An 18,404-nucleotide genomic window follows, 5' to 3' on the forward strand; every position below is an offset into this window, starting at 1 on the left:
TCTCCTTGGTCTCCTCTGCTGTATGACAGTTTCTCAGTCTTTCCTTGTTTGTCATGAACTTGATGCTTTTGAAGAGTACTGGTCAGGTATTTCATAGACTGTCCCTCAGTTTGGGTTTGTCTGATGTCTTTTGTTGAAGAAACTGGGGTTATGGACTCAGGAAGAATCCCAAGGAAGTTGGGTGCCCCTAGTGCATATATCAGGAGTGCCTGATGTCCACATGACTTACCACTGGAAAGATGAAACAAGATTAGTTCTGATTGACTGGAATTAGGCCTTTGGCCCTGCTCTGTTCTCTGATACTTGTTGTTTGTGTGTCATAGGATGACCACAGTATTTTTATTTTGGGAGGGACCTTCATGCTTACTCAGTTGGATCCTTCTGGTTTCCAGATGAAGACACTTGGGACTTGGTGGGCTTCTGACTTATGTACCAGGTCAGAGCTGGCATGGGGTCCAGGTGCCTGCCTGCTCTGGCCACTTTCTGCAGGCATGGACGCTCCCAGGACACTGTGCAGGGACAGAGATGTCCCCAGGTGCCGAGTGAACCTGAACCCACTGATAGAAACGCTTTCTAATCGGGGAAGGCCCGTGTCCCTCCGGAGTATTTGGAAGCTGCTATTTGTGATCTAATTAGCATTTGCCGTGATCTGCTCAGGTCCTGTGGGCTCAGTCTCTTTGTGCTTTCTTTGCAGGTAGGAGGATAGATCTGTATCACCTGGTCCTTGTGAAAGTAGGTGGTTAGCTTTGGTATGTTCTCTAGCTTTTTTCTTTCAAGTGAAGCTATGGTGTTGTTTACTGTCTAAAGATCTTGAGTCACGGCCTGACTTGTGGGCTGTTACTTTGAGATTTTTAGATTGAAACAAGCACAAGAGTTTGGAGTTTCTTCTAGCCCAGGACTCTGAAGATAGGCATATTCAGGAAAGTCATGAGTTTGGTTTGCTTTCCCACCCATCTATGGATTTGCCTCCAACATCGTTTCCATATGACCCTCCAACATCGTTTCCATATGACCACAGCAAAAACAAGACAGTTATGAAGGTAGGAATTTGTGGGAAGAAAGAGCAGGGCACTGATAAAAGGGCAAAGCACTATGAAGAAAATGATGGAGAGGCCTGAAGGCATTGAAGTCCCTCCCTAGGACTCTAGGAGTCTGGAGGCTGTTTACATGTTTGGGGTTGGCTAAGAGAAGGTGAAATAGAGACTGGACTGGCCTGGCCTGCTCTTCTTTCCTTCCTCCTCCTCTCTTTGTTTCTGGTAACTGAACTCAAGTTGGTGATTGGTGGAGGTGTGGATGAATGTCATGCTAGACAAAATAGATCTTTCTCTGCACACTGATGATGTTGTGAGTTAGTGGGAGTTAGCAGTTAACAGTGGGACAAAGTCTCTCTCTGTCTCAGTTGGCCATTATTGTTCCCAATAAGAAACTTGTTATCCAGAATTTGCAGATAAAGGCCCAGGAAAGGAAAGCATCTGTTAAAGGAGCCTTTTCAGGTGTCAGGATAGGCATTCTTAGTTAGAAATAAGCTGGGTCTCTCTCCTTCCGTTGCAAAACCATGTAAGTTTACACTGCTGGAAGGGTGTTCCTGCCAGATGATGTTGATATAGATGGCCAGTGGCATTCTGGGGGCTGGTTTGTTTTTCTCCTATTTCAAAGAGAGAGGAGCTTCAGAGGATTAAAAAACAAAAGTCTGACCACATTAATCTGGCTTTTTTTTAAAAAAACAACAACAGGATAATCTGTTAGGGTGATTAGAACAGTTATCCATATCACTGTGGTTGTATGTTTATGTGTGGGAAACACCAGTGGAGGGTAAACAAAATCTAGGGCATTTTAAGGAAGTTCCAACTGGTCCGTTTGCTGCTCTCAAGGATCGTGCACCTTGCTGGGGGAGGGGCACAAGCTGTGGGCCGGCAAGGACAGATTACAGTGCAGTCCCCACTGAGGTTGAAGGACACAGGAGGAGGAGAGGGCATGGCTAGTGGGTCAGTGTCAGCAAGGGGAACGTAACGGGGCTGCTGAGGATCCCCAGCGCAGAAGAAGGGAAGGGGGGGGCTGGAGGGGAGGGGTTGGGAGGGCTGGAACCCTAGAGAACGGTTCTCATTTCATTGGAAGTGCCCATGTGCTCTAGATTTTATTTTAGCCCTTGACCTTTCAGTCTTGGAGGCTGAGGGAGGTTTCCTTTAAGGAGCCGGGGTTGGAAGCTGGAGAGTGGGAAAGAGGAGCCGCAGGGTTCAGCTCCTCTGGGTAGAAGGGGAAACAGCTCAGTACCTGCTGGCCTCACCACATCACCTAACTTTCAAGATAAATTGCTTTGGATCAAGTTAGGTATCACTCAGATTTACAAACTAGATTGCAGGGGAAAAACGTTTGCTGAATGAGTTTAATTCCCAAGGAAAGATTCATATTTAAGTGGTATATAATTAATGTGACTTGAGCTTAGAAATTCAGTTTTTCTTAGTTGGCAAGTTTAATATGTTAAATTATTTTAGTAAAACAGAAGGCGAGAGCTTGTTGATATTATTGTTTTCTGACTAATAATAGATTTTACTGAAAAGCTTTTTTACTAAAGCTTTTAATGCATATTCTTTCTAGATTTCATCCAAGTTATTTGGCTGTGAAACAGAATCTTAAGTATATGGATTGCACTGTCTTTGAAGTGCTTCTGTTTTTCTGATACTGCTCTAGGATGACAGGCTTTAAAAGCAGAAATAGGATTTCCACACTGGGCCCCCAGTGGTAGTTAATGATTTCTTCCTCACACATAGGATCTGTATCTAAAAGATATTAATTTATTCATCTACTTATTAGCAAATACTTTTTATACATTGCGCGTATTTTCTGGATGAATTAACTGATGGACCTGGAAGGAAGTGCAGAAGGTCTCTGGGCGCCACGTGGTAGTACCAGTGTCTATTGAGGACTTAGTGGCCCCTGTGGTCGGTGTGCCATTGATAAGGTCCCTCAGAGGCCTTCACTGCCTGGAGCCCCTGTGCTGCATCTGCTGACCCTCCTAGGTCAAATTTCATCCCTTGCAGCCATCAAGGTTAATAGGTACCGGGAACCAACTGGAAGATCTATCTTTTCTTCACCCAGGGGTCATCGTTTCCTTTCCTGACCGTATATCTGAGACAGCTTTGTCTCCTGCTGTTTTTCACTGAGTGTTTTGCATGAGCCACTTCCAGTGGCTGTGTAGTACTCCTCTCTGTGGGTCAACCATGAGTAGCCATTGTCCTGTTGTGGACGTTTACACTGGCCATTTCCAGCTGTTGGGAGTAATTTCTTTTATTTATTTATTTATTTTTCTCGGCACACGGGCCTCTCACTGTTGTGGCCTCTCCCGCTGCAGAGTACAGGCTCTGGACGCGCAGGCTCAGCAGCCATGGCTCACGGGCCCAGCCGCTCCGCGGCATGTGGGATCTTCCCGGACCGGGGCACGAACCCGTGTCCCCTGCATCGGCAGGCGGACTCTAAACTACTGCGCCACCAGGGAAGCCCGGAGTAATTTCTTAATGAATGTTTTCATAATATAAATCTTAGTATGAATTTGACTGTTTGAACTAGATTCAGTGTAGCAGAAATTGGCAGGTCAGAAGGACTTGAGCCTAAGATGTGATATGGAAGTGGTTACTGAATGCTTCCCAGGAAGGTCCTGCCAATTTGGGACCCTACTTTCTTGTTCCCTGGGTCACATGGAGTATCAGCATCAGACATACCCTTTACCAGCTGGGGAGGGTTGAGAGCGAGTTTGAATCTGGCTTCACTGTTGGGCTTTTGACTTTGGACAGGGACCTGATCTGTGCCTCAGTGCCTCCATCTGTAAAAAGGGATGCCAGTGGTCCTTACCCCCAAGAGTTGTTTTGAGGACTGTGATAATATGTGTGAAATGCTCAGAAGTGTGCGTGACAACAACAAGTGCTTAATAAAAGTTATTTTTAGAAGTAGAGAAAAATGGCAGTTCATTAAGTCCTTTTAAGCAATATTATTTACAGTTGTGTCTATAAGGTGTGTATATTGAGAATTTAAAACAAACTTGCATGTGCCACCACCCTGTTTTAAACGTAGGATTTTACTAGGCTCTTAGAAGCCCTCTGAATGGTTCTGCTGATTGTAATCTCCTCCCTTCCAACTCAGAAGTCACCTGCATCCTGATGTTCATGTTAATCAAGTTAATGGCATGTAAAGTATACCTTTATGCAGTTCCAAAGTATCCAAGGAAGTTAGAAGAGCAAAGAAATCCTGTATTTCATAGTATGTTTGTGGTAGGCACAAAGTTAATGTTGAAGGTACAGGTTTATTAGCAAAATTCAGACATTGTTTACTGAGTCTTGGGGTCTGTTAAGCCTGTGGACTAGACTTTAGGCGGCTGGCAGCTGTGACCTTGTGTTCTTCCACCTGCCTTTCGTTGGGTGAGAGGCTCCAAGGGGCTGCAGAAGAGAGTGGGAGGACAGATTAAGTGGTCACCCTCGGGGATCACCCACTAGACGCTTCTCCCTCTCCTGGTGCACTTTCTTCATGCTGCTCCATGGAACAATAGAAAGTCTTACTCGGGTCTTCATTTAAATCCAGTCAGCCATCCACCTGGAGCTCCTAAGTGTAGTTCCATGCTGGTTAGGATGAGCTGCATTTTGCTATGTGTCGAGTTGCACAAGAGCATTGGTGACCATTTGTGTCATGTGGGCCAGCTCCCGGTCTGCCTGTGGTTGAAGGCTAATGTGGGTGGAGCATGTGGCGTGGTCTGTGTTACAAGCGCCCATGCCCCGCAATCCCCTCCCACCACTTTAGGCAGTAGCCATGCCTGGTCTGCCCTGTGAACACAAGACAGATGTATTTCACAAAGTGACTTTGAGCTCCTGTCTGTTGTGGGCACCTAGCAGCCCTCAAGGGGTGGGTCAGTGTTATACACCTCACTTCACAGAATAGTAAATTACGGCTCAGAGAGAGTGTGGCTTGCGCATAGTTACCCATGATTTCAGCTAAGTCACCTTGGGTCCTCGATTTTGCTCCTTCACTCTAGTTCTTCATAGTAGAGGTCTGGGGTTTGGGGAAGGTGGCAGTGGTTGCTGTCCCTGCCTCTGCCAGGTTTTCTGTGCTGGGCCTAGCTTTGTGGACTTTCTTGAGGTGAGAGAAGGTTCTTACCAGAATGTTCTTTGCCAGTGAGCACGACTGACTTGAGAGCAGTGTCCCTTTGGGGATGAGCTGGTCGAATTTTATGGCAGTCTACCACCCCTCTTTATGCAGGGGCCTAGAGGGAGGTGTTCCTCTGTGCGGTGTGTTGGCTGTACCGGTCGAGGGCCTTTCACAGCACACTCCGCCCAGGCAGCATTTAAAGGCAGCTTAGCCTTTTGGGTTTGAGATCCTTTCTCTTGCTGGCTGGAGTCTTAAGCTGCGTGACAGCATCTTGACCATAGAAGGCCCTGATTTTGATCTTGATCCCTCTCCCAGTGTGTTAGGGAGCCCAGCCTTCCTGTATCATTTTGTCTGCCTCACAGTTAGAATTGGGCCTCCTAATTCAGTATATAGTTAATTCAGTTTACTCACAGATAAATATAGTATGCGGAAGGGGGATGGGCTTCATTTTGGTCTTGAAGAGCTTATTTTATCATCTGATGACCCTTGGTTGGGAAAACCTCTGTGTGTGTGTGTGTGTGTGTGTGTGTGTGTGTGTGTGTATATGTGTGTTTGTCTTCTGTGTTATTTAATCATAAAACTGCTTATAGGGGCTTCCCTGGTGGCGCAGTGGTTAAGAATCCACCTGCCAAACGGACTTGAGGATATGGGGAGGGGGAAGGGTGAGTTTTGACAGGGCGAGAGAGAGTCATGGACATATACACACTAACAAACGTAGTAAGGTAGATAGCTGGGGGGAAGCAGCCGCAAGGCACAGGGATATTAGCTCGGTGCTTTGTGACAGCCTGGAAGTGTGGGATGGGGAGAGTGGGAGGGAGGGAGACGCAAGAGGGAAGACATATGGGAACATATGTATATGTATAGCTGATTCACTTTGTTATAAAGCAGAAACTAACACACCATTGTAAAGCAATTATACCCCAATAAAGATGTTTAAAAAAAAAAAAAAAATTAAAAAAAAAAAAAGAATCCACCTGCCAATGCAGGGGACATGGGTTCAAGCCCTGGTCTGGGAAGATCCCACATGCCGCAAAGCAACTAAGCCCGTGCTCCACAGCTACTGAGCCTGTGCTCTAGAGCCCGTGAGCCACAACTACTGAGCCCTCATGCCACAACTACTGAAGCCAGCGCGCCTAGAGCCTGTGCTCTGCAACAGAAGAAGCCACTGCAATGAGAAGCCCGTGCACCGCAACGAAGGGTAGCCCCCGCTCGCCACAACTAGAGAAAGCCCACGCGGAGCAACGAAGACCTAACATAGCCAAAAATAAATAAATAAAGTAAATAAATTTATTAAAAAACAAACAAACCAAACCAACTGTTTATAGCGTGCTCCCTTGGAGTCAGCTTGAGTGCTTTGTGTAGATTAACTCATTAAATCCTCACAGCAAGCCTGGAAGGTCCTGTCCTCCTTATCCCTGACTATTAGGTGAAGTCTGAGCCACAGAGAGGTGACATAGTGTGTTCAAGGTCAGATGGCCGGTCAGGAGCAGAGCTGGGGTCCCAACCTGGCAGAGTGTGAGTTCTCACAGTTTGGTGGTAACTTCTGTACTTGTACCTGTAACTTGTTTGTGGGAGGCAGCAACTATTCATATACAAAAGGTTTGGACAGTTTAGTAACTAATGATTAAGCATTTGCAGCTATTTATTCTTGTGACGTCAGATTCTTCCTCAGCAGGTTTGTAGGTAGAAATTTTAAACTCTTAAGAACCAAGACATGTTTAAAGCATCTAGTTGTAATTGCTCAAATACAGGGTGTGTAGGCCCCCAGGTTTGAATCCTTGGCTCTGGTGCGGAATGACAGGCTCCCTCCTCAGGATGAAAGACTGTTTCTCATCACACCAGCCCTGAGTCTAGCTTCAAACTCCCAAGCTTGTTCTTCATATGAAATCCTTGCTTAATTTGCACTTTATCCTTCCTAAAGAGATAAAGACATAAAGAAAGATCCAGAGGGATCTGAGGAACATCAGTCAGCCCTTTTCCCCTGAAGTCAACTCCCCTGCTTCCTGGTGCTGACTCAGGGGCTGTTTGCTGTTTTCTTTTCTCCTTCTAGTCCCTAGGGCTCAAGTAAGATTGGGCTCCTGGTATCTGTTAGTAGAATGAACAGATAAATCACTTTTCATTGTAAAGTGTTTCAAACTATATTTCATAACAGGAGGAGAAACCATGAGTCTTCCATCCTAACACAACCTCTCTGAACCATTTTGGAGAAGAAATCATCTCTTCAGCTGAACCCTATCCTATGTTTAGACACAGCAGGAGTCTTGGGAATCCACCCAGGCCACTGGCTGTGGCTTCTCCCCTACACACTTGCAGTGCCTTCTGAAACCTGCTGAGTTGTGTCCTCTCTTCACTTCCTCATCTGACCCTCGTAATACTGTCTTGCCACCAGGTAATTAAGGTCTGAGGTGCGCTTTACAAATATATGACTCTGTATTTTAAAAATAAGCTTCTATTTACCTGGCAGTAAACCTAAGGGTTAGTGAAGTTGTTGTCTGCAGCTTTGGAAGAGGTGAGGTGTTTAGTATAGGAGACTTGACGGAGGTAGAAAAGAAATCTGTGGGTCATTGTTTTCCTTTGCCCCCAATTCATTTGCATTTTAATCTATTTGTCAGTCAAATATTTGTCACAGGGCTTCCCTGGTGGCACTGTGGTTGATAATCCACCTGCCAATGCAGGGGACATGGGTTCAAGCCCTGGTCTGGGAAGATTCCCACATGCCGCAGAGCAACTAAGCCCATGAGCCACAACTATTGAGCCTGCACTCTAGAGCCATCGAGGCACAACTACTGAGGCCCGCATGCCTAGAGCCCGTGCTCTGCAACAAGAGGAGCCGCCGCAATGAGAAGCCCGCGCAGCATAACAAAGAGTAGCCCCTGCTCGCCACAGCTAGAGAGAAGCCCACATGCAGCAACGAAGACCCAACGCAGCCAAAAGTAGAAATAAATCAATAAATAAATTTATTTAAAAAAAAATATATATATTTGTCACATTTAGCAGTTTTGAATGTTGGATACTGGATATTTTGATGTTCATATTTTCCTAAGCTCTCTAGTGGTTGAGCAATGTATTGCATAGTTAAATTGAACCTTGATGTGTTTTTGGTGGATACGAAAATGTAAGTCCATCGCAAATTAATTTTCCCTTGAGAGTTTCTACCTCTAAGAGGAGACTGCTGAACTCAACACTCAAAAAGTCAAAGAAGTTGAAAATCCTAAGTTTTTATATACAAATTGTTCTGAAACCAGTTGAAGTCTACAGAAAACGTCCAGTTTATGGACAGTAGTTTTACAAGTTCATTTGGAAGTCAGTTGTTTAAGACTTGGGCTTGTCTTCCTGACAGAGATGCTCTTGCAGAAGGGTGTCGTGGTCCTGCTCTGGGGAGGCTGTGAGCACACAGGCGCCCTCCTGCTTACTCATCACACGACACGGTGACAGGTGCAGGACGAGGTGCATGTTGAGTGCAGTTAGGGGGGTGTGACCCCCTTTTCCAGAGACATCCCAGGTGTTGGATGTTCATGGCGCTGGTTTTCCTGGCCAAGTTCAGTTGAGAACAGCCGTCCTTCCTTGTTCACAGTAGAGCTGAGCCACAGACATAGCTCCCACTTCATGCAGTTATGGAAGCTTGTTCTGACAGCCACACAGGAAGCAGGAGAGAGGAGCACAGGAGGGGTCCTGTCCTGTGGGGGGATTTAAAGGATGCTGGTACTGGGAAGTGGGGGAGAAAGGGTGGGGGTTGGGGCCTGGCCTGGTCAGTGCGAGGCCTTGGCCACAGGGAGCCACTGGTGTGAAGCTGTTGGTGAGGCAGGCTGCAGCTCCCAGCCTTCTCTTGGGTGTTAGGTGCTTGCATTTGGGGTGCACCCGTGTGTGTCGGAAAGGCCAGCAGTCATGACTTGTGGTGACACAGTGCCTACAGGACCAGGTAGAGAGCCGTGTTCTTGAGAACTTGTGACCAGCTCCATTATATTAGGGAGGGCGAGGATGGGGGACAGGGTACTGTTGCTTTAGATTTCTCCAGAGACTTAAATTTCAGAAGCTGTTGAGTAACCAGATTGTATTTACTTACCATAATTTTGGGTCACCAAATGGGTGGTAAGCTGATTGGGCTGTGCTGGGAGGGAGTGACTTTCCCAACGCCCTGGGTTGCCTGGGCACACAGGGCTGCACTGCCTCTGCAGGGCCCCGGGCTGGAGGGCTGGAAGGAGCTCCTTGGGAACCTGACCCCCGCCTCCACCCCTGGGCCACCGTATAGTGAGTGTCCTCCAGATCATGGCAGACCGTCTCAGAGTGCTGTTTATGCAGCTTAATTACCACCTCAAATGTGAAAAAAAATCAGCCCTTTAGAATAATAGCTGTAGTACAAATAAACATTTGGGCTTTTCACACTGGAAGAGGGCTTTTTTCTTAGGTTTTTCATTTTATAATTGATGCTTTTAAAGTGCTTTAAAAGGTAATATTTCGACCATCATTTTAACTGCAGAAGTGAAACTGTTCATTAAAACATACCCATGCCAGCGACTTATGACTGCAGGAAGAGAAAGCACGAGCACTGAGTTGTCACTGTGAACATCTCTCCATCAGTGAGGGGCCATGAGAGCTGGTCCTGCACTGAGGTACTTGGCTGGCGTGCTATGGCCGAGGCAGGAAGAAAATTGCGGAATTCCATGAAGGAGAAAGGCTGCCATGACAAGTCCCTGTGTCATCATGCCCATAAAGCTGGAGCAGAGCAGATGCTGCTGTGGCGCTTCCAGAGTGGCAGTGGTGTGGTGTTCAGCATCTTCAGCCCAGGTCTGATGAGGGACAGTACAGCCAGGGTTAGGCTGGCATCAGACTGGTTCAGGAGGCACCAGGACTTTTATGGCAAGTCCCATTGCTCAGGCTTCCACCCTTGTGGTTTGAGGTGCCCAGAAGTGACCCCAGGAGGAGTGTTTCAGGGACCCTGAGGTCCTGCCTGGCATCCAGAGGTTTTGTCTGGAGGTGGCCCATCCAGAGGGCCAAGCTGGACTGTTGTGAGTCTAGAGCTGCTCCTGCCTTTGGGCCTTCTCATTGCCCAGTCCTCTCCTGGGAAGGCTTTCCCCACCTCCTTGGGTCTTTGTTCAGATGTCACCTTCCTAGTAAGGGTTTCTCTGATTATTTAAATTTGTACTCCCATCTTCCTTCCCTGCTGTATTTTTCTCACAGTTATTTATCACCATTTGACACACTGTGGATTTTACCTGGCTTTTGTTTTATGGGGGGAGTCTGTCTGCTCCTACTAGAATGTGGGCTTCTTGAGGGCATGGGCTCAGTTTTGTTTTTTGTTGTATCTTCAGTGCCTAGAACAGTGCATGGCACATAGTAGGTGCTCAGTGAATATTTGTTGATGAAGTGGATAAAACAGCGTGGTCTTGAGGGTACTACTGCATTTACCTTAAATCACTGAAGCTGCTATGAAGTGCTGGTGGTGGCCCTGCCGTTTCTCATAAAGCATGTGGTGGAAAAGCAGATATGTGTGTATGTCTGTCTGTATTACATCATCTGTTATTGCCATTTCAAAAATCCGGAGTTCATTCTACACTTCACTTGGATGTTGATTTCAGAATGACTGGTTTTTCCTTCTGACTCATAAAGGCTGCTGAATCTGAATTTTGAATCTGAAACATTAGGGGAAAGTGAAAATTTGAAATGCGAGATGCATGATTAGCTATTATTATATTTCATATTTTGTATGTGAGTATTCCCCTTCCTGCCACTGCAGCGCATCTAAGCCGCTGTCACCCTCCCCTGGACCTGCTGCAGCCCTCTGACCGCTCCCCCCCCCACCCCCCCAGCACCCTCTCCCAGCCCCTCCCCAACCCACGCTCCGGCCTCACAGCACTCATCCACTTCTGCCATGGCTGCTCTCACAGCTTTAATCTGCTAGTTCTGTAAATGATATTGGGTCTGTCACTGTGTTGGGATGTAGCTTCCTAGGGGTAGGGACCACGCCTGACTTACAGCGAAGTCCCTGGACCTTCGCTAGCACAGCGGCCATGTTTGTTGAATAACTGGGTTAAAAATGTGGTTAATTTACCTTTTTTGAGAAACACTGATGAGCAAAATGAGTGCATATATTTTTATGACATAACAGAAAAGCATGGCTTTGGAGAATAGGGTGTACTTTACAGAAGTCACTCCACATCTAGTCACTCCAGAGCTGTCTGCACTAGTGAGTTAAAGGTCTTGGCATTCTCCTTGACCTTCCTGGGACTGTGCGCACTGCGCTGTGGGATGCGCTATAAGCTGTGGCAAACAGCAAGATATACCTGCTGTGTTGGGGGGGATGAAGGGGCGGAGAGGTTCCTGGGGGCAGTGGCGGAGTCCTGGGCATTTGAGGTGGAGGGGGATGGTGGTTGTGCTCTGGGGGTGAGGCCGGCAGGTGTATGTGTGTAGACATACAACATCCTCTCCCTGCCCCCTCTCAGCCTGGCCCCAGGGTCATGTTTCCACCTGCCGGCGTCTCCAGAGCACACACTCTGTTTCTCTCCTCTGACTGTAGTCAAGCCTTTTACTTCAGTGCCCACCAAACTGAAGCGGGCGTGGTTTAGCTTAGGCTCCAGAACATTCTGCACCTGTCCAGAGCATGCTGACAGTTTCAGCCAGCTGCCAATGACAAAGAAAGACGGCTTACTAGTTTATGTTAATTTATACTGTTATGTTTAACATAAACATAACTAGTTTATGTGAATTTATAAGGTGGCATGTATCCCTTAAAGAGAGGCTTATCAGCCGCCTTCATACCTCTCATTGAAGTTGTGCTTTTGGGCTGGATGAACTTGCCAGGCATCTTGTAAAAGTAAGAGTTGGCATCAGGTGCATTAATGTTTACAGGTGGGAAAATCCTGTGCTCCAACCTTTACCGTGTGACAGGTTCTGGGAAGTATACAGGTAGCCTGGGCATCTTCCGTGGCGCTTATCATGGATGGGTGTCAGGGAGGACGTGAGCAGGTTTTATGCAGCACGATTTTCTACCTCCTACCTTGTCATTGCCCAGCCAGATGCTGCTGGGTGTCAAAGGTCTGGAGGCAGGTCCAGCTCTGTTGAGACAGCATGTTGATTTTCAGCGCACCTCGTGGTTGATTTCTGCATGTCTACCAGAAATGGGCAGAGTTGCGAGTCAAGGGCTGCCGCCTGGTTGGTACCTGTGTGTGGGGTCGGCCCAGCTGAGGTCAGGAGCAAACCTGTATTTTCTAAGGGACAGTGCTCTCCTTTGAGGATCTGTTCTGGAGACTTTTTTTTTTTTTTTTTTTTTTTTAATAACCATAGAAACTACTTTGATGAAAAGGAAAGAAAGCTCTCAGAAACATGTACTTGTCAACCAGTGTTTCATTAGACTTACCTTTCACTGTCTTTGGAGACCACTCTCCGTGGTCTGGACACGTGTTCAGTTATCATTATGGAAGTTGGAGCTGAAGACCCTTTCCTCGGTAAGTATTCCTGAAGCCAGGATAAGCATTCTTCACTGTGCTGGGCCTTCCCAGGGTGTTTGACATCAGGGTCATCTGTCCCTGGAGTAGCCAGTTTGATGGTGTTTGTCACGCCAGGTCTTGCTTTCCGTGGCTGTGGATGCCTGCTGCCTGCAGGCCCTGCCTCTTCATCCTTGCTGCTCTTGGCTGTCACTTCCAGCACCTCCCCTCCCAGAGTTGAGCTTCTGCCCTCCATGAAGAAGCAGTGGGTTGTCCCTCGCCTGTGCCAGAAACCTTCATGTGACACATACGTTGGCGCCTTTGCTAGAATTGTCATTGGGTCCAGAAGCATGTCTATGTAAAATTACATTTTTCCAGGTCCATGAGTCAACTCATCACGTTTTGCTATTTAAAAACTTCATGTTTGAGATTTTATTCAGTAGTTCACTTGTCAGTTTTGAATTAAAAGCAACATTTGCCACTGTTCTGTGCATCTCCGGTTGTCTTCTTGAGCCTCACTTGGCAGGAGGCTGGGCGCACAGGTGAACTTAGATGAGGTTGGTAAACAGGCCCACACTTGGTGGGACAGGTGCGGTGGGGGTGGGGCACGAAACAGGCGTGCTCTCCCTGTCTCGTGAGAGACAGGCGTGCTCTCCCCTCCCCTATCCCGTTGGGCAGCGATGGCGCCCGATGGGCCTGTGACCAGGCCATTTGGAAGCAGTGCTGTAGTGCCTGGGACGGTGCTGTGTGAAGTGCTGGCTCTTTCTGCTTCTCCTCTCTCGGCGTGTGTACCTTTGGGTCACACAGTCCTGCTGCTCCTCAGTCCCGGGCCTGAGGGTCTGCGCTTGGAATGACCCTGCAGGCCCAGGGAGTGCTTACCCCTTGGCTGTGTCTGGGAGCCCTCTGAGGTTCTTGGTGCTCCCTGGGCACAGCTCTTGGTCATCGTGCAGCTGGCCTGGCTGGTGAGGACAGTCCAGGCCTATCTTGGTTCTTGATGGGCTTCAGCCTGGTGACTGTGACCTCTTCCCCACTTACCACTGCCTTCGAGGACAGAAAGTTCCAGCTAATCTCCAAGGAAGTTATTGAATTTGATTACACTTCTGTTAAGATTGTATGTGTTGTTTATAGGGACAAATCATTAAGGTACGGACTGACCACAGAGCTTGGTCCAGCCCTTGGTACCTCTCATGAGATAGAGTGTTTATGAAATGCATAAGGCACACTTGACTTACTGCGACCCATAGAGCGTTCAAGAAAACAGCAGTTTGCCATAACTAAATGGTGTGTCTTGGACTCCCATTCCAGCTAGAGAGCCTGTACTGCTGGTCACGTTTGTGCTGTGTGCCACATTTATGTGGGTTTTTAAAAAAATTTTTTTTTATTTTTGCGGTACGTGGGTCTCTCACTGTTGTGGCCTCTCCCGTTGCGGAGCACAGGCTCCGGACGCGCAGGCCCAGCGGCCATGGCTCACGGGCCCAGCCGCTCTGCGGCATGTGGGATCTTCCCGGACCAGGGCACGAACCCGTGTTCCCTGCATTGGCAGGCGGATTCTTAACCACTGCGCCCCCAGGGAAGTCCAGGATACAGTCTTAAGCTAGTCTGTTTGTTCAAACCCTGAGTGCCTTCTGTGTGTCTAGCCTTATATCAAATGTGAGTGGGTGAGCAGGGGAGGGGTTCTGGGATAGGAGACAACGTGGTTACAGGGTTGGACCAGCTTTCTCTGTGGACAGGGCCACAGATGATGTTTAGGCCAGGCAGTGTGATGGGAAGGCCAGCTGGCCGTGGCTGGGTGGGGGTGGGGGAGGTGTTGGAAACTTACACAGTACTGAGGGAGAGGGTGAGGGCAGGTAGGTTCTGGGTGCTGGGGTCTGTGGGCACGCAGAACAGGGCAGGGTGGAATTTGAGCGGGGAAGGGACTTGGGAGAGGAGGGCAGTGGCCCGAACTGCATGGCAGAGCATCAGATGGTCTACCCTGTGCTTGGTGGTGTTTCAACGATGTCAACACTTTAGTTCATACATTTAGGAAGGGTGAGCCACTTTGAATCTTACCTCTTTTTTCCTGTGTCCACCAGTATGACACCGTTCCTATTCAGTCCAGCGTGGTATTATGTTCCTGCCCGTCCCCATCAATGGTGAGGACCCAGACTGAGTCCAGCACGGCCCCTGGCGTTCCCAGCTGTGGTAGCAGGCAGGGCCCCACCATGGACAGCACCACGGCCGAATCCCGGCCAAGCGCCAACTCGCTGCAACACGCCACACAGCCGCCACCACAGCCTCGGAAGAAACGGCCAGAAGACTTTAAATTTGGGAAAATTCTTGGTGAAGGCTCTTTTTCAACAGTGAGTACAGACTGCTGCTGTTTGTTGAATGAGGGTGTTTTCCTTGGGAGTACTGGCCTTTCTTGGGACTTGGAGCTGGGGGACTAAGACACTACAGTGGTGTTCTACCCCAGAGGAGGGTCTCAGGCCCTTGGGGATTCCTCTCCTGTTGTGAAGGTGACTTGGGGTTTGGCTACCACCAGGCAGATCATGTGGTTTAAATATCTAGCTCATGATTTTGTAGGGGAAAGCTTTAAAAGGCATTTCATGATCTTATTTTTAATTTTCTCAAAAAATGCAGTTAGATTGTATTCTAAGTTACATTTCATATCATTGTGTCCTGTTAGCAAGACCCTGGGAAGCTTTCCTGTTCCTTAGATTAAACATTAGTGTTGGTGTATCTCTTCATAGTTTTGGGGAAACATTTAATGACCTTTGTTATTTCTCTTATTTTTAAAATATAAAACAGTACACCATTGACATTTGCTAGAGTTGCAGCCCAAGATCTGCTAGCTTCCAGATTTTTGTGTCCTCAGTTTCATGGACAGAATTACTATCACAGCACTGTCAAGTCACACTCAGGGTAATTCTTTTTGTTACCTGAGAGAGTTTTACCTATCTTGTGGTATTTTTCCTCTTAAAGCAAAGATATGAAGGTTCAGAGCTGCCCTTTGCTGAGTTGGAGGCCTCATGTGGCTGTGGCCGGGCCAGAGGCTTGCTGCAGGCTCGGGAAGGCCAGAGCCCCTGTCCCCTGGCCAGGGCGCATAGTCTTAGTCCGTGCCTTCAGAAGAGACAGATCCTTGCCACTGTGGTCTCTGAGCTGGGCCCAGCATGAGCTGCAGCTCCTCAGGCCAGCAGGGTTCCTGAATAATGAGACTTGCTTGCCTGGCCTTTGGGAAGAAACCTCGTGTGAAATTTGTTTTCCTTTTCTTTTTTTCCATTTATGAAATAATTCAAAATACAAAGAACATGACATACTGGGGCTCACCCACGTTCCCAACATCGTTTTAAGTGTTAACTTTTGCTCCTTTTACATTTTTTATTTAGATTTTTTTATTGGCAGTTTTTAAGTTAATGAAAGAATTGGGCCCTCATGATAAAAACCTTCAACTTTGAGGATAATCCCCAGTAGGTCTGGTACTCACAGGTCCTTGCAGAAAGAAAATACTATTTTGAAAAGAATCTTGGGTGTTCTGCACAGTTACTTACATGAGTCCAGTAAAAGAAGAAGCATTCTCTCTCCTTTTCTCAGCTGTACTTCATTGGACATTTATATTGACTGGAAAATGAGGATGTATTTATGAAATTCCCCTGTGTTCCTGGGTTTCCACCATGGGTAAAAGTAGGTGCCATCTGTTCTGGGTGACAGATTCCTGATGTAGAAAAGCCCCAGCTGAGATTCTTGTCATCCCATGCGCCAGGGTGGTGCCCAGGAAAGTGCCGTGAGCCTGGAGCCTCCTTTCTGGTACTGTTTGGAATCCTGCAGCCTTGGGTCTCAAATTATATGTGCTACCCTCAGTTCCTTCTCACCATTCCTGAAATAGAGACAACTTAAAATGAGGTTTCCAGGGGAGGCAGCTCCCAGGCTGGATCCCCAGGTAGGACCTTCACGTGATGGAGCCTGCGCTGGAGAGGGGGAAGCCTGGTCCACTGCCGCCGGCAACCTGAGGGTGATCCTGATGTCTACTGCCCCTGCAGTTGGCCCGGGCCATGTGGAGGGGCATAAGGAAACTGCATAGAACATGCAGAGTTCACACAACAGAAAGATGACATAAATATCTCCTTCAGATAGGATTCCATTAAATATTAGCACTCAGTGTTTTTCTTCCTTTTTCCTACTTAACGTAGCTAGTGCATGCTGCTGTGAAGAAATTTAGCATTACATCGGTATATAACCTAGAGAAGGCCAGCCCTTCCCCAGCCCACTCTCCTTGACTCACCAGCGCCTGAGAACAATCCACACAGGTTCCTTTCTCCACAGAGATCTTTAAGATCTTTCCATTTGAACACATATAATCAGACCTTGTTCTTAAAAACTGCAGGGCTACATACAGTGCTTTTCCAGGGTCACTTCTGATGAACTTGGTGAAGAATTCCCTAACGGAATATAACTTACAACCAGGGGCCTCCAGAGGTCTTCCCGGAGGCTCCGGTATTTCCCGGGAGTCAGCAGGTTTTCATCTGCTCTCTGGTCCTTGGCTGTTCCCTGTAGGTGTCTCAGGAGAGGAATTTGTACCAGCTGGCGGTAGTGGGGACCACCCCAGCTCACTGCCAGACTGGGCTCATCAGGCATTTGGAAGTTGTTACTCAGGTTGTGCCCAGGGTGTGTTCGTGTAGAAAGTTCTTTTCAATGTGTGTGAGGCCCCACTGGTGCTCTGTCCCCGAAGTAGAGTGTAAGACCAGGCTGTGCTGTGGAGAGGGCATGAGGGGCGGGGGGCGGGTGGAGGGAGGCGCTCTCTGCCGGCCGCAGTTCCTGTGCCCTCAGTAGCAGGGATGGGATTTACAGCATCTGAGAGTGGCATCAAGTGAAATGCAACTATTATTTGTAAAAGCCCAAATTCAGGGTGGCCTTTTGCAATGAACATGTACTGGGGACCTATCCATAGAGTTAGTTTTTGAAGAAATTCCCAGTACCCACCTTGTGGAGATATTATTATTTGCTGCTTCTTCCTACTGTTTGTGTGAGGGTTATGCTGGTCATAACGTGTTCCTGAATATATATTTCACTGCATGAGGGGAGACTATTGGCATCTGATGAGGAACTTTCTGGAAACATTTGAGAGATACATGTGTTTCCTTTAACTATTAGAACACATTAACTTAGTCATTGACACTCAGCTATGTTTGTTAGCACAGGACCAAAAATATTTAAAATGTAATTTCGTGGTGGGGGCGGGGTAGCCTGTGTGGTTGGTTGCAGGGTGACTTGTGAGACTCAGTGCCCTGGTTACATTGGGTGTTTTTTTCTCTTCTTTTTCCCCCTTTTCTTCCCAAACCAGGTTGTCCTGGCCCGAGAACTGGCAACCTCAAGGGAATATGCTAGTAAGTAACTAACTCCAGTGAGCTAGGATGCTCCAGTGTCTAGGATGCAGGAACAGCGCACCTCTGGGCACGCGGCCACCTGGCTGCCCAGCCCCTGGAGGTTTCTGTGCTGATTTCAGGGGACAGGACACTGTTGGTCTTAGAGATCACAAATCTGGTGGGTGCGTTTTGTGAAAAACTTTAATTTTTATCTGTTACTTTATGAGTTGTGTCTTTAGTGTTTTCTTACCATTTCCAATTGTAGTAACTTGCTTCTCTCTTAAGTTAAAATTCTAGAGAAACGTCACATTATCAAAGAGAACAAAGTCCCGTATGTAACCAGAGAGAGAGACGTGATGTCGCGGCTGGATCACCCCTTCTTTGTTAAACTTTACTTCACATTTCAGGATGATGAAAAGCTCTGTATCCTTTGAACAGTCAAAGCCTTCTGATATCACGCCAGTGACCCCTTATCGTTTTGGAACCATGACCCCGTTTTTGTTTTCACAAGTAG

The 18,404-nt window shown here is 47.5% G+C and overlaps 1 protein-coding gene across 4 annotated transcripts in view; it reads left to right on the forward strand.

Moving 5' to 3' along the window:
- Positions 1–18,404, forward strand: part of PDPK1 (3-phosphoinositide dependent protein kinase 1) — a 67,720-nt gene that overhangs the window by 8,601 nt on the left and 40,715 nt on the right. For 3 of the 4 annotated variants that reach the window (XR_004345687.1, XR_004345688.1, XM_032604360.1), the window contains exons 2-4: positions 14,624–14,890; positions 17,869–17,911; positions 18,176–18,313. Coding sequence is in view for 1 of the 4 variants with exons in the window: in XM_032604360.1 (XP_032460251.1) it covers positions 14,624–14,890; positions 17,869–17,911; positions 18,176–18,313 (448 nt within the window). In the remaining 3 variants the exon portion in view is untranslated. The remainder of the gene's footprint in view (positions 1–14,623; positions 14,891–17,868; positions 17,912–18,175; positions 18,314–18,404) is intronic. The other variant, XR_004345689.1, reaches the window with a different exon arrangement.

The sequence above is a fragment of the Phocoena sinus genome, chromosome 15, assembly GCF_008692025.1.
Source record: "Phocoena sinus isolate mPhoSin1 chromosome 15, mPhoSin1.pri, whole genome shotgun sequence".
Lineage (NCBI taxonomy): Eukaryota > Metazoa > Chordata > Mammalia > Artiodactyla > Phocoenidae > Phocoena > Phocoena sinus.